The sequence below is a fragment of the Gorilla gorilla genome, chromosome 6 (genome assembly GCF_029281585.2).
Source record: "Gorilla gorilla gorilla isolate KB3781 chromosome 6, NHGRI_mGorGor1-v2.1_pri, whole genome shotgun sequence".
NCBI classification, from domain to species: Eukaryota; Metazoa; Chordata; class Mammalia; order Primates; family Hominidae; genus Gorilla; species Gorilla gorilla.
The window spans coordinates 160,376,887-160,398,713 of NC_073230.2; the positions used below are offsets into that span (position 1 = coordinate 160,376,887).

The 21,827-nt window shown below is 42.3% G+C and overlaps 1 protein-coding gene across 12 annotated transcripts in view; it reads right to left on the bottom strand.

Moving 5' to 3' along the window:
- Positions 1-3,222: 3,222 nt before the first annotated feature.
- Positions 3,223-21,827, bottom strand: part of PRKAG2 (protein kinase AMP-activated non-catalytic subunit gamma 2) — a 320,123-nt gene continuing 301,518 nt past the window's right edge. For 7 of the 12 annotated variants that reach the window (XM_019031431.4, XM_019031430.4, XM_031012949.3 and 4 more), the window contains 8 exons: positions 21,658-21,716; positions 19,431-19,476; positions 16,925-16,979; positions 15,471-15,597; positions 12,476-12,641; positions 12,102-12,139; positions 10,834-10,980; positions 4,335-7,699 (listed from right to left, as the gene is read on the bottom strand). In XM_019031431.4, coding sequence (XP_018886976.1) covers positions 7,424-7,699; positions 10,834-10,980; positions 12,102-12,139; positions 12,476-12,641; positions 15,471-15,597; positions 16,925-16,979; positions 19,431-19,476; positions 21,658-21,716 — 914 coding nt within the window. In that variant the 3' untranslated portion in view covers positions 4,335-7,423. The other 5 variants (XM_019031434.4, XM_019031433.4, XM_031012951.3 and 2 more) reach the window with 1 other exon arrangement.

Genomic DNA, 21,827 nt, shown 5'->3' on the forward strand with positions numbered 1-21,827 from the left:
GTGCAGGCAGGCAGGTGTGGAGGCTGGGGACCCTTCTGGAGTGCAGGGAAGTGCGTCAGTGTGGGCAGAGGCCAGTGAGGGCCTCCATCTCCCAGCTCAGGAGATAAGGCTGGATTCTCTAGGCAGCGAGGGTTTCCCAGCACTGAAGTGATTCGATTTTTGGTTTAAAAATGCAGCCAGGCACAGTGGCCATAATTTGGAAGGGACACCTCTTAGGGCTTACAACTCGAATGCATTCAAAGCTGTTGGAAATGCTGCCCTCTTAGGAGATCTTTTCAAAGGGGTGGGGAGGAGGATTTAAAAATGCACAGAAAACGAGGAGGTTTCCAGCTTTTCTGCTGTGTGTGTGCAGGAGCAGAGGTGAAGGAGGCTGTGTTGGAAACAGGAGTGAGGTGCCCAGGGGCAGGGCTGTAGACAGAGGTGAGGGCTCCTCGACTGCCACCCTCTCCCCTTGCCTGGCGGGTAAGTGAGGCCACTGTGGGAGCTTTGCTCCTCCTTCCTGGGCCTTCGCGCCCCGAGCCCCACAGACTCCATCGCACGCTCCGTGTCTCCTCTGCTCTCTGCAGCTCAGGCAAGTCGGCCACAAGCGCGGGGCCCGGCTCCGGCCGCTTCTTCCCCATTGGCCCAAACGGCACAGGTGAGGAGGGGGACAGCAGGAAAGGAAGGAAGCTGCTCTGAGAGCAGCGTCAGCCCGGCTGAGAGCCCGCTGCTGTGTGCCAGGGGCAGCTCCCATCCAAAGCTTTTCGCCCTCCAGTGCCTGTGAGGCCCAGGAGGTGGCTTGAATGAGTGAGCCAGGGGGCCTGGGTGCAGGCAGAGGAGCAGGGCCTGGGCCCATCGCAGTCCCCTCTCCCCACCCCAAGCTGTGACAACCGAAGATGTTTCCACATTGCCAAATGCACCCCTGGGGAACAGAATCTCCCCTGGCCGCGAAGATCATCCGCTTCCCTGAGTTTAGAAGACTAAACCTTCCTAAGAAATGTTCTAAGAAATTCTATCAGTTCAATACATTTACATCATAAACTCTTCTTAGAGATTAGAATGCGAAACAGAACCAACATCCTTGATTTGTGACATGCACCTGCCCTTATCCACCACCCAGGTGACATTCAGGACAATCCTCTCAAGTGCCCTCAGCTCCGCCTCAAGGCGGGGGTGGGACAGCACAGGCAGCCAGCGCCCACGGGGTCCCTCCGAGCCTCACCATGACAAGGTCAGGGCAGACACCTGGGGGTCACACAGCAAGGGTTTCTCTATCTAGAACCACTTAAGACTTATTCCCTTCAAATCTCTCCTTCAATACATATTTACCAATGTGTGGCCTTTAACTAGACTTGGCCTCGTTCCGGGCCACTTTCCCTTATTCCTACAAAGGCACTGAGCAGGAGCAGCATGCTCACCACAGCCACGCCTTCACCATTTGCTAGGAACAAATGCCAACGCTTCGCTGGAAGAGGGTACCAGGCCTTTGTTAGTTGTAGCCTGACAACAGGAAGAGGCTGCTCCAAGGCCAAGCCTCAGTGAGAGGCCTGTTGTGAGCCGTGCTGTGCCTGGCACAACTCAGGAGCCTGGAACAAGCACGCCTGAGGGAGACCAAGCTCTGCTGAACGAGCCTCGCGGGAATAGGAATAGGAATCGCGAGTACCTTTCTACGTGCCCCGAAACCCTTTTCTAAAGCAAAAATATGCTATGTCACCTACACACCTAGATATATGCCACATCATCTATATAACTATACACGTGGTGACCTATAGTTATGTGTTGCTTACCCATGAGAATGCATTGAGAAATATGTTGTTAGGTGATTTCATCTTTTTTTTTTTTTTGAGCTGGAGTCTTGCTCTGTCACCCAGGCTGGAGTGCAGTGGTGTGATCTAGGCTCACTGCACCCTCCTTCTCCTGGGTTCAAGTGATTCTCCTGCCTCAGCCTCCTGAGTAGCTGGGATTACAGGTGCCCGCCACCACGCCTGGCTAAGTTTTGTATTTTTAGTAGAGATGGGGTTTCGCCATGTTGGCCAGGCTGGTCTTGAACTCCTGACCTCAGATGATCCACCTGCCTCGGCCTCCCAAAGTGCTGGGATTACAGGTGTGAGCCACTGCGCCTGGCCTAGGTGATTTCATCTTTGTGTGAACATCATAGAGTGTACTTACACAATCCTAGATGGTGCAGCCCACTACATGCCTGGGTTATAGGCATGGCCTATGGCTCCTAGGCTACCAAACTGTACAGCATGTTACTGTAGACAACTGTAACACAATGGTATTTGTGCATGTAAACATAGAAAAGGTACAGCAAAATGCTGCTGTGATACTCTCATGGGGCCACTGTGATATATGCAGTCTGTCCTTGACTGAAGCATCTGTACATGGCCCACGACTGTACCTATATATGTGCCACGTCACCTGTATGTAGATATGTAGTCTGCAGACACTCATGTGTTGGGTACACAAACAAGGAGCAGATTGATAAATTCTTTGAGTTTCAAAATTGTGTTGTTTTGGCAGCTTTGTGACTTTTTCCTTTCTCCCAAATATTACCATTAGCTTAAATCACAACCATTATTGTTTCTATGGGGAAAACATACCCATTTGCTCTCCCTCTCATATTTGGCCTACTAGGAAATGAAAAAATTGATACCTTAGCACACATGCAAAAAACCTGTGTGGCAATTTTAAATTAAATATATTCATACTCAGCCAGGCACGGTGGCTCACGCCTGTAATCCCAGCACTCTGGTAGGCTGAGGCAGGTGGATCGCCTGAAGTCAGAAATTTGAGATCAGCTTGGCCAACATGGTGAAACCCCGTATCTACTAAAAATACACACACACACAAAAATTAGCTGGGCGTGGTGGTGCATGCCTGTGATCCCAGCTGCTTGGGAGTCTGAGGCAGAAGAATCACTTGAACCCAGGAGGTGGAGGTTGCAGTGAGCAGAGATCACACCACTGCACTTCAGCCTGGGCGACAGAGCAAGACTCTATCTCAAAAAAATAAATAAAATAAAATAAAATAAAAATAATAAATACATATATTCATACTTAATAGTGGAGAGAGAAAGTTTATGAATTAAACCCTGACTCTTTTTCCTGATAACGGAAAAGAGATGAAATTCATGTACTTCTTTATTTGGGGAGAAATAGCTAAGTGGAAAACTGCATGTAGAATTTTAATCGATAGGTGCTGAAATATAAGGCATTTTAAATAACTTCTTTAACAACATGGTAGATAGTAGGATTTATTTTAATTTTTCAATCTGAAAAAAAAAAACCCCAAAACGAAAAAAAAAACAAACTATCCTCATATATATATATACAGTGTCAACATTTTCAGAGCACTTACATTAGGAAACATTGTTTCTCTTCAACTGTATGACAATACTGTATATGCCACAATAAAATTTACAAAAACAATCGCATCAGCAGTCATACAAACATCATGATTTTACATTTCAATACACAAGAAAAAAATAGACATCTTCCCGGCACTTGGCTCCCGCCTGACGGCAACGTCTCCTCCACACTTTGAGAGACCTCAGCTTTTAAAACCCAGCAGCGGCTATTTCAGAAGTCATGTCCTTTCCAGATCCAAACTTAAATAATGAGAAATTTGCCATTTCAAAATAACTGAGAGTTTATTCATGGATGTGGTGAAGTTTACTCCACCAAAAGATGTGTAAAAAAATTGCATGAAAGTAAAAATAAATAAAGCTGTTGTAAAGCAGCCTCGTTGACACGGTAGCCCAGAACAAAACACTTACGTGTAAAAGTGTCATTAAAATTTTAAAGTAATTATTTATATTCAAATTACAACTTTTTGACAAATCTAAAGAAAACAAACTGATTTGGTAAAAGGTTCAAAGACTTCCACATTCAAGCTCGGTGTTGTTTCACACGCGTGCGCCCCGGCTGCGGCGGTGACATATTGCTGTATTCGGACATAAGGCACTGTGATCTGAACATACCGTGCACTCACCTTATGCCACATCACCTGTTCCATACCAGTGAATTCTTTGAAATGAAAAATAATGAAAACTTCAGGACACAGTGCACTTTAATGACATACAGCATTTAAAATCCTTCAGACAAAGGTCTGAAAACAGCCTTTTAATGCAAGCCTGAATCTTCAAGCACATAAAATCTTTCTTTTTTAAGCTTAATTTCAACATCACTGGAAGAAATACCCATCGTTAAACCCTGATATACATTCTTAACCACTTGCAGCCAGTGTTCATGAGGCAAAACGTGACCCAGAAACTTTGTTCAAGTTCTCCTCCTAGGGCGTCTACATTCACGGCGGTCACTCCGTTTCCGTCTCCTTTTGTTTGGCACCTGTCAGTGGATGGAAGATGAAAGTTTCAAAGCTCATGGTAACAGCAGGGTTCTCTACCCCAGGGGTTTCTACCTGTGTCGGCAGTGCCTTAGGAGGATAATCCAGAGGCTTCGGAGGAGGGCGACGTGGGAAGGAGCAGGTGGCCCAAGCTCCCATCTCCCACCCAATCGTTCGGGCAGCTTGGATCCACGTAACATCTTGTCATTCTAAATATGTCAGATTTAACTTGGAAAAAAAAATAATTCCACTCCTAAAAAATTTTACTAAGAAATATGTAGGTATGTTTTAGTGAAGGTGTGAAGTATTTCAGTTGTGCACTCTTACAAATATGTATTAAAAAAAGGTTTAGGCCGGGCGCGGTGGCTCACATCTGTAATTCCAACACTTTGGGAGGCGGAGGCGGGCAGATCACCTGAGATCAGGAGTTCAAGACCAGCCTGGCCAACATGGTGAAACCCTGTCTCTACTAAAAATACAAAAATTAGCTGGGCGTAGTGGCGGGCACCTGTAATCCCAGCTACTTGGGAGACTGAGGCAGGAGAATCGCCTGAATCCGGGAGGCGGAGGTTTCAGTGAGCCGAGAGATCATGCCATTGCACTCCAGCCTGGTTGACAAGAGTGAAACTCCGTCTCAAAAAAAAAAAAAAAAAAAAAAAACTTTATAAATATTCTGAAGGATAATTGCACCTAACAAGTATCTGGCTAGGACATTCCACAGTGGATTGGCAGGGAGAGCTACTATTTTTCTCATCACAGGAGTTTCTCTCCTATTTTTTCACCAGACGCTAGACCCCTGAAAGAGATCGGCAATCTATCAGAGTGTGTGGCTAAAACATTGTAGCTCCTAGCATCAGACTGCCCACGCACTGGATGCACGCACACATGGGTTCATTTGGACAGTCTAAGTTTGACAATGAACTGTTGCCAAAACCTTTTTTGAAAAAGAGAAAATGTTATTGTGTTGAACCAGTATCCCTCTGGGGAACGGTGGCCATTGCCCGATGAAAAGAATCACCTTTACCACCTTTTAATCGAGTAACAGCAGACGCTTCATCAAACTGCCTCTTACTGACTATTCCATGGACAACCACCTAACAGTGCAGGTCCCAGGCACTGCGCCTCATTGCACACACATGGCTTTTGTGCACGGCTTTCAGCTCTTTTCATAGCAACGTAGGAGGGAGACGGGCCTGTATCAGCCCGCTCCTTCTCCGCTGAAGAAATTGGGGCTGAAGGAGGTGAAGCGACTTGCTTACATTCAGACAGCGCTCGGGCGGGACAGCTGGGACTTGGCCTCATGGTGGGGGCCTCCTCATTTGCGACTGTTGATCAGATGCAGGCGCTCCCTGAGTTCCACTCCAAAAGTTCACTTGTAATCCAGTTATTAGTAACACGGAATGTTTTCCTCAACGAATCGTGCTGTATACACTGTATCATAAGGAATTCCAATCCAGCTACCCCCATCTTCATGGCACAATTTCTATGGTAACATACATTCCAAATTCCAGCTGGAAATAGATTCCTCCCTGCACCAGCAGTGATGGGAGGGGCATTGCAACGACTTAGAATTTTTGAAATACCAAATCTGGATGGAAATTTGAACTCATCCAGCACAACCGTTCATTCTTATGGTTTGAGATATCAAGAAACAGAGAGGATGAATCACTTGACTTGTTTACTCTTTTTGTAATGCCCAAAGAGACAGACAAGAGCTGACATTCAGCCTGACCCGCTGGGCAGACTGTGTCCCGTGGTCCAGGGCTGGAAACGGGGCATCTTTTTCTGAAGGTGCTAAGCTATATACCTGTGGGGATAAATCTGCCCAGAGAAGAGGCCTTTTCTAGTTAGCACAAATGTGCTGTGCAGTTATGCCTGCTTGGAAATTTATATGAATTTAATGATGGTCTGGGTGAGCCTGGCTCCCTCTGTTCAATGTTGCCTGTGAGATTCCTCCACTGTTGAACGCAGCTGTACTGTTCGTTTTCAATCCTGTATCGTATTCCATCGAATGAATGTGACACAATTTATCCATTCTTCTTTTCAAAGATATTTGGATTATTTCCAGTTTTATGGCATTAACATTCGTTTAGTTCTTAATGTTTCATGATTATAGCGACTATTGTGAGATTCAGGTCTTTTAAACACTTGAAGTTTGCAAGTGACTGACTGCACCAGGCCCCATTTCTAGAGTTTCTGATTCAGTGGATATGGGACGGGGCCCAAACGTGAACATTTCATTTTCTAGTAAATTCCAGGTGGTGGTGATGATGCCTGGCCTGAGGACCACCTCGGAAAGATCACTGCTGTACTGGAATTTCTCTTGGTGTTCTCATTTAGCGAATAAGACATGTTTCTTGCAGGTGGTGAAGATTCCTTTAGGGTAGGTATTTTTGGGTTACAGACTTAATTGTAAAAACTAGTCTTAACTGAAATTTCTGAACTAAAGAGAAATCAATACTGTAGCACACACACCGTTTAATATTGGATTCTGAGAGTTCAAAGGGCATGCTGTTTGCTCCCACATCGGGTCCATGTGGCCCTGACAAAGGCTGGGTTGTTCATATTTGACTGGGGCTGGGGAGGTGGAGGGATGGGAAGAAGAGGAGGAGGGAAGGGAGGGATGGCAGTTTTAAGAACTCCGAAGCCCACCTCTTACTACTGAGTGTGTGAAATGAGAGGAAGGCCAGCTCCTCTTGTCTAAAGCCCTCTCCCTTTCTCTCTGCTCCTCACTGTCTGAGACTCTGAGGGCTTGCTCAAAGTGAATCTGTCAAAAAATGAGTTTAACCACACTCTGTTTGAAAGTGAATGTGATTTCTGTACAATATTAATGAATAAAAGTTTGTGTTTAGGTATTCTGTGTTATCTACTCAAAATATAAGTTTTTTTTTCTCTTTAAGGAAAGACGAAGGCATCAATAGAAGCCAGTGACGTTCCCTCTATGTTTCTGGTCACTAGTTCTCTCACAAAGCACAATTGAAGAGGTCTTTTCAGTGGAAAAGGTTATGATGAACATGGCAATGGCTCCCAAGTCATTTAGGGGGCCACTGACCTTGATAGGATGCTCTTAACTTCGAATACGTTCTATACACTTTCCTCACTCACGCAGAACACTTAAACTTCCCAACTGAAGAGAAAACGAAAATGGTTTCAAAGTAATATACTCAAAGCCTTGATCTGTAGGTGGGTGGAGAAATGATGGTTTAAATGCTGCACTTCCTGTTCTACCTCCCACCCTTCCTAGACGCCGATGGCAAAGGTCAGAAACCAGCATTTTACCTGCTGGTGTGAGGATCAGGGCTTGCAGAATGTCCGACAGGGAAATAATACCCACAATACTATCTGCTTCATTTACCACCACCAGCCGATGGACCTGCAAAGAGAAAAGCAGGACACGTGAAAATTAACATTTAAAAAAGGTTTAAAATGGACATGAGAAATAATGTCCTGTCATGTTTTTATATGATCAACACATCCCTCCAGCCTGGGGAATAGCAGTGACACATCATCTCTACAAAAACATTAGACAGTGGCTGGGTGTGCTGGTGTGCACCTGTGGTCCCAGTTACTTGGTGGGAGGATTGCTTGAGCCCGGGAAGTGGAGGTTGCAGTGGGCCAAGATCGCACCAGTGCACTCTAGCTTGGGTGACAGAGTGAGACCCTGTCTCAGAAAAAAGAAAAAAGCAACACACACACACACATCCCATAAATGAATAAATGAGGGAAAGTAGCCACAGACAGACCCATACGACGACCCTAGGCTCTAATGTTCAATGTGTTACTGTCTGATTACCTGGAAGACCCACTCCGTATTAAAAAGTCATAGCCCTGGTGGAAAACAGGGACACAGGCGTGAGAAGGAAAGAGGGGAAAGCTATCTATCTCCTGTCTCTAATGATACTGATTTGTCTCTAATTCAAGCTGATTTGCTTGCTTACTTTTAAGAAAAATGAGCTAGCTATGCCCTTCTGAGTTTTCAATTTTCAAAATATTAATATAGAAAAGATACAACTCAAACACGAAACACAATGTAGCTATAATATATTGTTAAACATAACTGTTTTAATTTCTAAAAGTTGTATATCAGTTTCTAATAACTATCAGGTACTTGTCTTATTAATACATGGGAAAGAAGTCCAGATGATGACGGAAACGAAGAAAGAAGGTCGCAGCTTTTACAAGGGTTTTATTTTCTGCAGTGTCTTTTCTCTGTGAAGTTCATATATTAAGAATCGCATCCAAGAGGATAAATGAGCTATAATGAAGTGGGATAGACTACGTCCATCTCTAGTGTTCTACTCTGAAATCTCTGATGAGTGACTGCAGGGCGTTTTGAGGTGTTTCTGTAACAGGCATTTCACCCGCAGGAAGGGAGCGGCGTTGCTATTCTCTTAAAAGCTTCATGATGGCCGGGCGCGATGGCTCACGCCTGTAATCCCAGCACTTTGGGAGGCCGAGGTGGGCAGATCACAAGATCAAGTGCTCGAGACCAGCCTGACCAACATGGTGAAACCCCGTCTCTACCAAAACCACAAAAATTAGCCGGGCGTGGTGGTGCATTCCTGTAATCCCAGCTACTCAGGAGGCTGAAGCAGGAGAATCGCTTGAACCTGGGAGGCGGAGGTTGTAGTGAGCTGAGATTGCGCCACTGCACTCCAGCCTGGGCAACAGGGTGAGACTTTGTCTCAAAAAAAAAAAAAAAGGCTTCAGAGCTTGGGCCACAGCAGCTCTGTGCTAGCTGCGCCCTGGGAGACCCTCTCTGTATTGAACGGTGATACCCCTGATAGAAAACAGGGACACAGGAAGGAGATAGGAAGAGGGGGAAATCCAGTTTTTGTATTTTGTCTCAAATAATACTGTGTGGGTGATGTTTCTGTCATAGCTTGCTTTAGGTAAATAATAATAATAATAATGGCTTGGTCATTTTTCTCATGGCAGTCAGCATAAATTTCTTTTAAATGTTTCTCTAAAAAAGCTTTCAGGTTCATCAGTAATCCTGTGATATAACACAGCACAATTATTTGCTAACTATAATCACACATTAAAATGATAGTTCACATTTGTCTTCTACACTGAAGACATTTTATTGGTTACATTCAATAGTGGATATTAGCCGGGTGCGGTGGCTCAGGCCTGTAATCCCAGCACTTTGGGAGGCCGAGGCGGGCGGATCACAAGGTCAGGAGATCGAGACTATCCTGGCTGACAAGGTGAAACCCCGTCTCTACTAAAAATACAAACAATTAGGTGGGTGTGGTGGCAGGCGCCTGTAGTCCCAGCTACTCGGGAGGCTGAGGCAGGAGAATGGCTTGAACCTGGGAGGCGGAGCTTGCAGTGAGCTGAGATCACACCACTGCACTCCAGCCTGGGCGACAGAGCGAGACTCCGTCTCAAAAAAAAAAAAAAATAGTGGATATTAAACAGATATCTTTTGAACTCTGAAGGTTAAAGGAAACCATCTCATCCAGAGAATTAAGTAGTTCTCTCAGACTGAAATGACTCCCCACATATTTTCTTGTCATCTGCTGCTGAGTCAAACTTATGTATGTCCCTTGTTGGAGGTACCTAAAAGTTAGTGTTCTATTTATGTCATATAAATAAATGGAATCATCACTGATACTGTACACCCTTCTCCTAGCTACATTAAAGCTAAAAACTGTTATTTTTTGGTCCTTCTGTGAGGAGTCATCTTGTGAAGGAATTTTTTTTTTTTTAGGCGGAGTCTTTTATTTAGGGTGTTACACAAAGTACATGTGAAAATCTTATAAGCAGTAAAGTCTAAGGAAATCGGACTGCTGAGGTGCAGGAAACTGGGAGTTACTAGATTATTTGCTATTTATCTAATTGAGGAAAGAGAGATACTGGTGGGAAGAGAGAAAAAAGTTTTACTGACTTATCATTCACTTTGTTAAAATACACATTACGCACTTTAAATTTTGAATTCATAAATATTCAAATGGAACTTAAAGCTTCTGGGACTTTTGTTTTCTCAAAACAAAATGTACCCATAGATACAGATACATCGATCTATTTAGAGCCAGGGTCTTGCTCTGCTGTCGAGACTGGAGTGCAGTGGTACCGCCACAGCTCACTGAAATATCAAGCTCTTGGATTCAAGGGATCCTCCTTCCTCAGCTTCCCTATTAGCTATGACTACAGGTCCAAGCCACCATGCCCAGCTAATTTATTTTTATTTTTAGTAGAGACAAGGTCTTATTATGTCGTCCACACTGTCAAACATATATCGTTTAAACTATGAATGTATCTTACCAGTTTATTTGATTCACCCAGGACTTTTCCATTCAATTCAATTCAACAAACCTTTAGAGATCGCCTATATGCCAAGTAGTGTGCCAGGTTCTGGGACAGGAGAGAATCCCATCCGACTGAACCTGGAGGCTGCCTCGCTGGGCCCTTCCTGAGATTCAGGCTTCCGGAGGCACCATTCACTACTGGGGACTTGTTGCAGTGGATGTCGGGGGAGCAGGACTGGGAAAGCTGTCTCACCTCAGCTCTTACTATTCTGTCCACGATGGTCTCCAGTATTTCCAGCTTATTGCACTTCACAACACCTTCAAAATACTGTGAACGGTGCTGAAGGGCCTGGGTCACCGTGATATCTAGGTTATTGTATGTTTTCTCAGCAGCAAGATTCTGTAATGAAGCAAGAGAATAAATTATATCCTTTCATTTCAGTTCACTTCAATGACCAAAATTAGTGAGCTTAAGAGAGCCTGATTTCTAAAAACTTTAATGCTTATCTGAATTTAGTACCTGCATACATCAGACGTTCTTTCTGGCTTACGACATGCCATTGCTACTGTTATTTTGTCAACATATCAATCACAATTAAAGATAACCGTGTTACAAGGTCTACCTTCCTTACGAAGCAACATTGTTAAACTTTGATAGTATATCCTGCTGAAGACTGCTCCCCAATTTTTACCCTCTAATGCTCTCTACCATGCATGGATAAAATCTCTGGCAAGGTGGGCTGACATCTGTAAAGGGTGGTGAGTGCCACAGGGCTAGAAATGCTGCAGCAATGGACCTTCTCAACAAGCTCCCTGGGGAACAAGGTTTCTGCTGGGAAGGCTTTGGGGGACCCATGGGGATCAAGCAACCAGAGGAAGAACAGGCTTGAGGAGCCCCATGGATCCAAATGCCTTCATGGGGCTCTCATTCATTTTAGCAGGTCCCACTCAACCAAAATGCCGATCAGCATATTTCTGGGTGACTGTTATGTTTAACATAATAGTGTGAAGCAAAGGGTTTGAGGCAGCTGCAGAAGAATGTTTAATGTGGGGTCAGTATTGTGGCAAAAAATGGCGTGCACATTTGGGGCTATAAAGTGTCAGTCCCCTTTTCTTCTTTAGAACAGTGGCTCCCAATCAGTAAGCAATGGGATGCGCCCGACAAAGGAGCCATGAGTCTACATGTGCACTGCGCACGCGCCTAGAGGCGAATAAATCAGGCCTCCTACGTGGAAACAAGAACATTTAAAATATATACACATGCTGTGGCAGTGCATAAAATATGCATGTATTGTAAAGATGAAAAATTATAAAATGCTGCTAATATATAATTGGTTGCTAAACCAATGCAGATTAAAAGTACAATTACTATAGAAGGTCTATAAAATTCTGATAATATCCTCACACCCCAAAAGGTTAGAAATAATTAAATTAAGAAACAAGAGAAAAACACAAAAACACATTACATGAATGTTTAAAATGCATTCTAGGTGACAGATTGAACAAAATTAAAATACTTACAATTACATCAAATTTGGAATAAATATCTACAACTTTTCCTAAAAATGAAAAATATATGTTAGAAAAATGTCTAAAGGAACAAAAAGAAACTCATTTAAAATCAGTTTTAATGACATAATTACTAAAAGTTAAACACTGATAAATAACCTTGTTTTAAATGAAAACTTAGATATGAAATCATATTTTAATGGACATATGAAAATAAACCAATTAAACTTTTTTTACGATCCTGCGTGCCCCTTGGTGCTGAGTTTATTCACCATATCCAAGTTTTCATTTTCCCCACGTATCTCCTGTGCCAGGTCATCTTACAATAATTGCACCCTGAGATAAACAATTATTTCTGCCTGACTGTCAGCGCCAAACACACAAACCTGACTCATCCACAACAGGCAGAGCTGATATTCGTCTTTCCACAAATATGTTCAAGGCTTTGATGATGGGAGTGTCTGGATGTATGAAGGCAATGTTGTGGTACGTTCCTATTCCAAGCTCATCCAGGTTCTGCTTCATGAAGGCAGGCTTTGGCATATCAGACATCTAAACGGAAGATAAACGCAAACGTTCTAGACCTAGAACACACCCTCGTCATGTTCAAAGGTCCAGATTTGAATGAAAAAGTATGTCCAACAAATTAAAGTTAGTTTTTTCTAACAGTCTACCTGGATGCCTGAATTAACATGAGAAAATTACAAAGGACTGTATCTTTTGTTTGAACCAGTTTGTATGTCTATGCTTCTATTTAACTACTCACAAACTATTGCGGAGCATTGATACTGTAACCTTTTTCCATCTCCTCTTCACTCACTAAGAGCGCGTTATAGAACCAGGGAAGAACAGGTCTATTTGGGATATTAAGACCTGTAAGCCACGAAGAATTGAATCCTTTATTCTTAATTGTTCATGTTAAATTCCTGGTCCTGCTGTCAGGATTAAGTAATATTTATTAAGAACCTACACATTTCCAAACCCAAAGCATTTGACGGCAGCTGTCTGAGCCACTGCTAAGCTAGTCCTCACGCCACCCGCCTCTACATCCTGAATTCTCCTTGGAGAGCTCCAATTTTTGTCTACTAGGAACAAAGAAGCCAGCTGAACAGAATTAAAAGAATCTTTAAAAATTAACTTTTCATAGGCTGTTTTAAAGGAGGAGGGATATGGCAGGAGAGAAGAGTCTAGGATCATGTTTGAGTATAACAAAATAAGGTCTACGGTTTCAAAAATCCACCTTTTATAAAGGGTATAGTTGATTCCATCCTCCTGGTGTACCTTATAATTATCAGGAAAAGATGAACAATTAGAAGAAACAAAATGTTCAAGTCAAAGAGTTTATCAATATTCAAATCATGAGACGCCTAGAAATTTAGAGAAAAAAAAAGAAAGCCCTATTAGGTCATCTAGTCCATCTCAACATAGCGAATTCCCTGTTGCACACTATAGGCTTAGGCTAATTTTCAAACGTCTTGAAGGGTAATGCTCCTTTTTTCTCAGAAAGTGATCTCATAATTCAGTAAAAATCAGGCTCTGAAATGTCTTTAAGTTCTATATTTTTAACTGAAAACCTTTAGTTAGCTGAATATTCTGGTAGCATGATTCTAATTACCATATTGGCCCAAATATGAGGCAGTACTGGGCAGAGGCAACTTCCTCTCCTTTTTATAGAAGATAAAAATCTGAAGCAGCTCTGCAAAAGAATGATCTCACGCTTTTACTCCCTCTTGTGCAACAGCACGCTAGCAAAAATAGTTTGGGCTTGGGAGTCAGAGAGACTCCCAGGTTTGCAATCTACCACTTAGTATCCACATGACTGGGGGCACGTTTCCCAGCCAGGTGTCCTGTGTATGCAAGGTGTGCAAACGCCTCCCTCCCACGGCCCCTGCATGGAGGAAAGCATGGGGAGTAGGGAACGCTCGAAAGGGATCCTGGCTCTACCGCTTCCCAGCCATGCAACCTTGGCAAAGCTACTTAACCTTTCTTAGCTGCATCCCTATAAAATAGGATTAATAAAGATACCTACCTGATAGGGTAGCAGTGAGGATGAGATTATGTCAAGTGCTTAGAACAGTGCCGGACATACAGTAATCAGCCCTCATGATTAATATTATTTAAAAATGATGACTCTAAGGATTAAGTGAGCTGCAGGCCTGGCACGTGGGGGCCCTGAATACATCCTTCCCACCCCATGCTCCCTCTGCTCCTATTAAACTTCAACTACTAAAGCGGCTGCATTCCCAGATGTCCAGTCTGATAAACAATGCGGATGCATCCCTAATCCCTTTTTCCTAGATTATCGCCTTTATTAAACTTCAGACTTGAGTTTTTTGTAAATTACTCTTCCCTACCTTCTTTCTTAGCACAGCATGGTTAAATAAATGTTATTTATATATGTAAATGATTAAAATACAAGACTGGGTTGATTGACAAGGTATTTCTCTCCATCACTCAGCCCTCTGTGCTTCTGTCAGCAAAAGGGGTCCCTCAAGCTGCCTCCAGGGCAGGAGCTTCAGCTCCTTCACACTGCACCGGAACGCTATGTTAGGTCCTTAGGTGAAGCCATGGGGAGGAAAATGGGAAAGCTAATTTGAAGTACGTTTTTAATATCTGTTACAGTCTTGGAAAAACAACTCTTCAAAGTACCTCTTCAGAACGATTAAGACCTTCTACTGGTTCTATTTGACTGATTACTTACAACCTCAAATTCCATGCATGTAATTAAAAGACAAACATAAAAAGCCTCTTATAAACTCTCTGTTCTTCCTGAGTCTCTTTTAATGTTTCCAACCAAACAGGCTCAAAGTTCTGGATGACTATGAAGCCAGCTCATTTCAAGTAGCTGAGAAAACCTACAGGTTAATACAGGCCTTATTTGGACCAACATGGTATTCTCTTGCCAAAATTTTATTTGCTTCGGGTTTTTCTATCACTGCTGCAGTTTATAAGATAATCTTGAGGACAGCATTTTTTGGAACATGTTTCTAAAACCGTGACATCAGTAAAAGCAACATAAAGCAATTTTTGCTCTAGATATTAGTTCAATTTATCTTGTACAACAGTCCTTCATTAGACTTGCAGATTGCCTTATTTCCCCTCATATGTTGGTGATAAATGTTTTAATTTAAAGAGAGAATGCCGAGTTTTGTTGTTAAAATTGTTTTGATACTTGCACTAAAAGGTGATTGCTTTTAAATTGGAATCAACTTTAAGAATGTACAATTCAGAGAGTAGTAAGTTGAGAAACTGAAGTTTAGAAAGGGAGACCTCAAAACTAACAATTTCTTCTATTGAGGGTAACAGGAGCCAATTTACTTGAAGTACATTATTTAATAAGTAAATGCAATTATGTCTTTAGAAACGCTAAAAACTACTTACAAAAAGCTGGAGGAACTTGAGGATTCTTTTGTGGGTAAGTATATAAAGTGCATTCCCACTGATAGGGTCAATAACGGGCAATCTGTGGATTTTATTTTTGATCAAGGAGTATACAGCATCGAAGAGGCTGTGGGAGAAGTCATTAAAGTTGTTAGGAGGCTTTCGAGAAAAATCAGAACACTTTGGACTACCCCTGCCTTAAAGCACTTCCAGTGTTTTTATTATTGCAATAATAACAGTGTTTTGGAAGAGTTTTAAATTAGAGATCTCAGCAAATTTTTCATTTTTCACAATCTATGTTAACATATCTCAAATACAAGTGCAAGCTACAAATCTCTAGAAGAGGAGATTTTTTTTGGTTTGTTTTTTTGAGACAGGGTCTTGCTCTGTTGCCTGCCGTCATGGCTCCCTGCAGCCTTGACCTCCCAGGCTCAGGTGATCCTCCCACCTCAGCCTATTTGAGTAGCTGGGACTACAGGCATGCATCACCTTTCTTTTTTGTAGACATGGGGTTTTGCCATGTTGCCCAGGCTGCTCTCGAACTCCTGAGCTTAAGCGATCCACCCACCATGGCCTCCCATAGTGCTGGGATTACAGGCATGAGCCCTTGCGCCCAGCCAGGAAGAGGAGTTTTTTTAAAGAGTGTATTTAGTGATTTTATTTGAAAGACAATGAAACCTAAATCCTTAGAAAAGCAAACAGATGCACCGTATTAGCAAGAGAGCAAAGGCTGTAGCAGCAAGCCCTCTGCATTGGTGAGTGGGCAAACTGGCTCTACCCCGGGCCGGCCTCGCTAGGAGATATTGCAGGGCCAACATTTCTGTTCTACTTGCTCCCTCTCCTGGGACTGCCAGTAAGAAGGTTGTTATACCTTTTTGTTAGGACTTGGAAATAAAATGAAAATAAATATTTTAATCTTTCTCTGTACTGGATTTGAGTTTGAAAGATGCTTTTACACAAATGTGGAAATGTATCACAGCCAAACCAGAAGGCCTGGATAAAAAAGGACGGGCCAGACGACTACACAGAAGGCAGCCCATGCTCTCACCACATCTGAACCGACATCTAACACACACTGATGTTTAAACGCTAGTGTGGAGCAGAATTGCCAAGGGAGTTGTTTAAATGTGTATTCCTGGGCCCTATCCTGATTTAGCAGGTCAGGGGTAAAAGCCCAGGAATCTGGAATTTCAACACGCCCCCCAGATTGGCCGAGATCTTCGTGATGGTTTAGTATGACCCTATTACTAGACCATTATCCATCCTTAGCACCAGCAATGGCTGTGATTTTTGTAGTGTTCCTAGATTTACTGAATGCGTACAGTGTAGCTGGAATTAAGGAGGCAGGCCCTGTTTGGAATGAAGAACATGTTTATTTGTGTCTCTTTCTATCATGGTGATAAAACACATACATCTGAATGAATGTTTTCAAAGAAAAAAAAAAACAAGTTTACCTTGCATCTGGAGATATATTCACTAAAGGCTTAAATGTTTCTTGTAAATAAAGCTCTGTATTTATAGAAAGAAAATACGCAGTTAGTAACACATTTGCTGTTTGCAGTTATAACACAAATTCAAATACCCTTCAGTTTACGGTTAATAGTTAGAAGGATTAAAAACTCAAATAAAAAGAAATTTAATTTGCCTAAAACTCCTGTGTTAATCATAGTTATGGCTATTTTAAACAACTTCCAAACTGTTTTCAGGATGTTGCATTTGAAGAAAAATTAAATATTAAAAAACAATGTGACAGTAAGTGTTTATAAAATCAGAAAAACCAAGAAATCTGATAAAAGAGCAATACCAGCAGAGGTCACTAGAATGCTACCAGGTTCACCTTACTCTCAAGAAATGAAGCAATTATGAAATTTTAAAAATCAATTTCCATAAGTTATAAGATAAAATCAGTTATGACAAACTTTGTTCTTTAAATATTTTTAAGTATTATTTTACCAAATTGATGCTCAAAACCTACTGCATTGTGGGCATCTTTCCAGCATATAAAAACTGTTTTTTTCTGAAGATATCAACTGCAATTAATTTGCTTTTCCAAGGTTTCTTTTTTTTTTCTGAGACAGTCTCGCTCTGTCACTCAGGCTGGAGTGCAGTGGCATGATCTGGGTTCACTGCAATCTCTGCCTCCCAGGTTCAAGCAATTCTCCCACCTCAGCCTCCCAAATAGCTGGGACTAAAGGTGCACGTCACCACACCCTGCTAATTTTTTTTGTATTTTCAGTAGAGATGGGGTTTCATGACGTTGGCCAGGCTGGTCTTGCACTCCTGATCTCAAGTGATCCACCTACTTCAGCCTCCCAAAGTGCTGGGATTACAGGCATGAGGTCCTGTGCCCAGCCTAATTTTTTTTTTTTTTTTTTTTGAGAAGGAGTTTTGCTCTGTTGCCCAGGCTGGAGTACAGCAGCATCATCTTGGCTCACTGCAACCTCTGCCTCCCAGGCCCAGGCGAGTCTCCTGCCTCAGCCTCCCGAGTAGCTGGGAGTACAGGTGCGCACCACCACGCCTCGCTACTTTTTTGTATTTTTAGTAGAGACAGGGTTTCACCATGTTGGCTAGGCTGGTCTCGAACTCCTGACCTCAGGTGATCCACCCGCCTCGGCTTCCCAAAGTGCTGGGATTATAGGCGTGAGCTACTGCGCCTGGCTCTAATTTTGTATTTTTAGTAGAGAGTGGGTTTCACCATGTTGGTCAGGCTGGTCTTGAACTCCTGATCTCAAGTGATCCACCTGCTTTGGCCTCCCAAAGTGCTGGGATTACAGGTGTGAGCCACCGCGCCCGGCCGTGCTTTACCAAGGTTTCTATACAGAAGGCGTTTAAGAATATTTTGGCATTATTATTACTACCAAATATCATGTAATGTCAAAACGTAAACATACTTAAACCTTGGTCTATCAGTACTTGTACAGTAGAACTGGACAAGAAGTATCTATCTTGGTGTTACACAATCACCGCACAACAGGCTGTACAGATCCCATGCCAAATTTGTTTAGCTTGGTTTGACAAAGCCGTAATAAACCAAACCCATCACTCAGTGAAACTCTTAAATCGTATGGACTTGAAAGGGCCCCTGGGGGTGTAAGAGAACTCCAAGACGTATTCTGATTTCACAGCCAGTTACAAAGGTTGCTTCTCCTATCAAGCGTATTATGGGAAACACAGAACCAAACTCTTCAATTTTGAATTCAAAATTTTCCTTCAGTTGGTCCCTCCATTTCTACCAGCGTTTCCTTGAGCACCCTCCAAAGGCTCTGCTGTTGCAGACAGACTGGGTCTGCCGTGATTCCCACTCCCGGTCCTCTCCACCAACCCACCATGACAAGTGTCAGTGAGACCACCACCTTCACAATCATGAAATGCGAATTTAAGAAATGGTTCTATGGCAGAAAAGAGCATCACGACTTTATACGGTGAATGTCAATGTGACAAAGAAGAGAACACGGTCTTCAAATTACTTCCATGCTATTTGCTCCAAACCATCTAGTTTGAGGTTCATTTGTCCTAAGTTTCTCCACAATTTGTAAAGAAACAATTACTAGGTTTAAATAAGAACAGATGCTTGCTTTGGTTCAAGTTAGGCATGCCTCTGATGCATTTCTTAATACCAAGGCAAATCTCTGAGGGGTTAGACTTAGTAGTGAGCGGTGGCCCCATTGTGGGCAGCGAGGTGGGGCTTGGTTAGCTCATTCATCTTCACATTCCTGGCTCTAGGATAAGGCCTTGCCTGCTGAAGGTGTCCTATACATGTCTATAAACAGAAGGGACAATACTTATATTGTTCAGCTTTAGTACAGTAGCATACTATCAAAATTAACAGAAATAAAGAGAATGTTTTATATAACATTTTACGGAGCAGAGAGAAAAGGATCTGCAAAATGAAAACATACTTTTCATACTAAACATAGCTTTGCCGATACTAAAAGATTTTAAACATCCAATAGTGCTTACCTCTCCATGTTTCAATTTTATGTTCCTCTAATTCATAAATCTGTACCTGCAAATAAAAAAATTCTTATTTATAAATATACATACACAACATAGAAAAAATATTTGGAAAATGAAACAAAACATGGCTTTGATAATAGCATTTTCTATTCGCAATTAGAAAATGAGGCGGCCAGGTGCGGTTGCTCATGCCTGTAATCTCAGCACTTTGGGAGACCAAGGTGGGCAGATCACCTGAGGTCAGGAGTTCGAGACCAGCCTGGCCAACATGGTGAGACCTCATCTGTACTAAAAATACAAAAATTAGCCAGGCATATTGGTGGGTGCCTGTAGTCCCAGCTACTCAGGAGGCTGAGGCAGGAGAATTGCTTGAACCCAGGAAGCAGAGGTTGCAGTGAGCTGAGATGGTACCACTGCATTCCAGCCTGGGCAACAGAGTGAGACTCTGTCTCAAAAAAAAGAAAATGAGGTGAGATATAGAGAAAAAAATGTATCTCAAGTTTTTTTTTTTTTTTTGAGACAAGGTCTCTTTCTGTCATCCGGGCTGGAGTGCACAAGTGTGATCATGACTCACTGCAGCCTCAACCTCCCAGGCTTAAGTAATCCTCTCAACTCAGCCTCCTGAGTAACTTGAACTACAGATGTACACCACCATGCCTGGCTAATTTTTGTGGGTTTTTTTTTTTTTTTTTTTTTTTTTTGTAGAGATGGGGTTTCACCATGTTGCCCCACTGGTCTCAAACTCCTGGGCTCAAGTGATCCACCCTTCTCAGCTTCCCAAAGTGCTGGGACTACAGGCATGAGCCACTGTGCCCGGCCTGTATCTACAGATATTAAGAAAAACTTTGGGTTGCATATTTAGATATAACTGCTTTTTTGCAATTTTGATTTCATATTCTACTGCTAAGATTTCTTATATGGGATTTGCTGCATTTCACAGAAATCTATCTATTCAAAAATCACACTCATGCTGATTTTGCTAGTTCAAAAGCAGAGATATGACCACTATAAGGAAAGCCCGTGTTCACTTGCATTGGTAATATTGAAGAAATAATACACTTCATGGGAAATAAATACAGGATATTTACAAAATCTTTGGTAAAACTTCCTAAGAGTACGGTTGTGTTTGTTTTTCGGAGACAGAGTCTCCCTCTGTTGCCCAGGCTGGAGTGCAGTGGCGCGATCTCGGCTCACTGCAACCTCCGCCTCCTGGGTTCAAGCGATTCTTGTGCCCCAGCCTCCTGAGTAGCTGGGATTACAGGTGCCTGCTGCCACACCCAGCTAATTTTTGTATTTTTAGTAGAGACAGGGTTTCACTATGTTGGCCAGGCTGGTCTCCAACTCCTGACCTCAAGTGATCCACTTACTTCGGCTTCCCAAAGTGCTGGGATCACAGGCGTGAGCCACTGTGCCTGGCAAGAACATGTTTTATGAAGAAACTCATTTCTGTATTTGATGTAAGAATTATTGGATAATACTGAGCATTACGCATAAAGCAGTATTAATTGAATTAACGTATACCTTTTAAGTACCCCAAATAGGACTAGTTAAATAAGAGTATGCAATCCTGTCCTTCCCCTCAACCTCATGAACAAACAAACAGAAACTAAAAACACAAAACCAAGCAGGCCGAATCTCAGATATCACAAAGTTAGATGAAGGACAGAAGTGGTTTTGAAGCTACGCTCTTTCCAGAACCATCGTACCAGGGACCAGAGAGTTCTGCTACTAAAATCAGCCAGGAGCTGTCTCTTCCCAATTAGCAGGAACATGTCAAAACGGAATTTATTTCACTTTAATGACTCATTTTTTTCTTCTTTAAAATCACAAAGTACATATAATTCTTGTTCTGCAATTGCTGGGGTAACTGAATTAAGCTCTACCACATCAACAGGCCCGCGGAGATAAGCAAAACTTACAGAACGTCTAGCTAATACACATGTAGAATTCTGCTAAGCCAAGGAATTCCGAAAGCTGAATAAAGAATCTATTTCCTTTTATTTTTCCTGAGAATTCCTTCTTTGAGTTTCATACATATAACTTACGGTAAAGAGAGTTTTATACTGAAGTTCCCTGCATGTCATATAGATTTGGAAAATCACCACCAGCACTCCGTACCAAAAAAGAAAAAACTGAAAACATTAAAAATCTTAAAATACACACATATACCTATACACATACATAGATACGTACAGCTCCAACTACTGACATAGGAACTGGCGCCACTTACCATAGGTGATTTATAGTATCTATGTAGTATATTTATGAAATCTGTAATTGTTAGCATTCCTGGAACAAAGAATTACATGTTACAAATAAAACCATGAAAACATTTTTAAAAATTTCAAATGACAAGTGAGCCTAGAATATATGCTAGAAGAGCTTATAAAATATACTTCG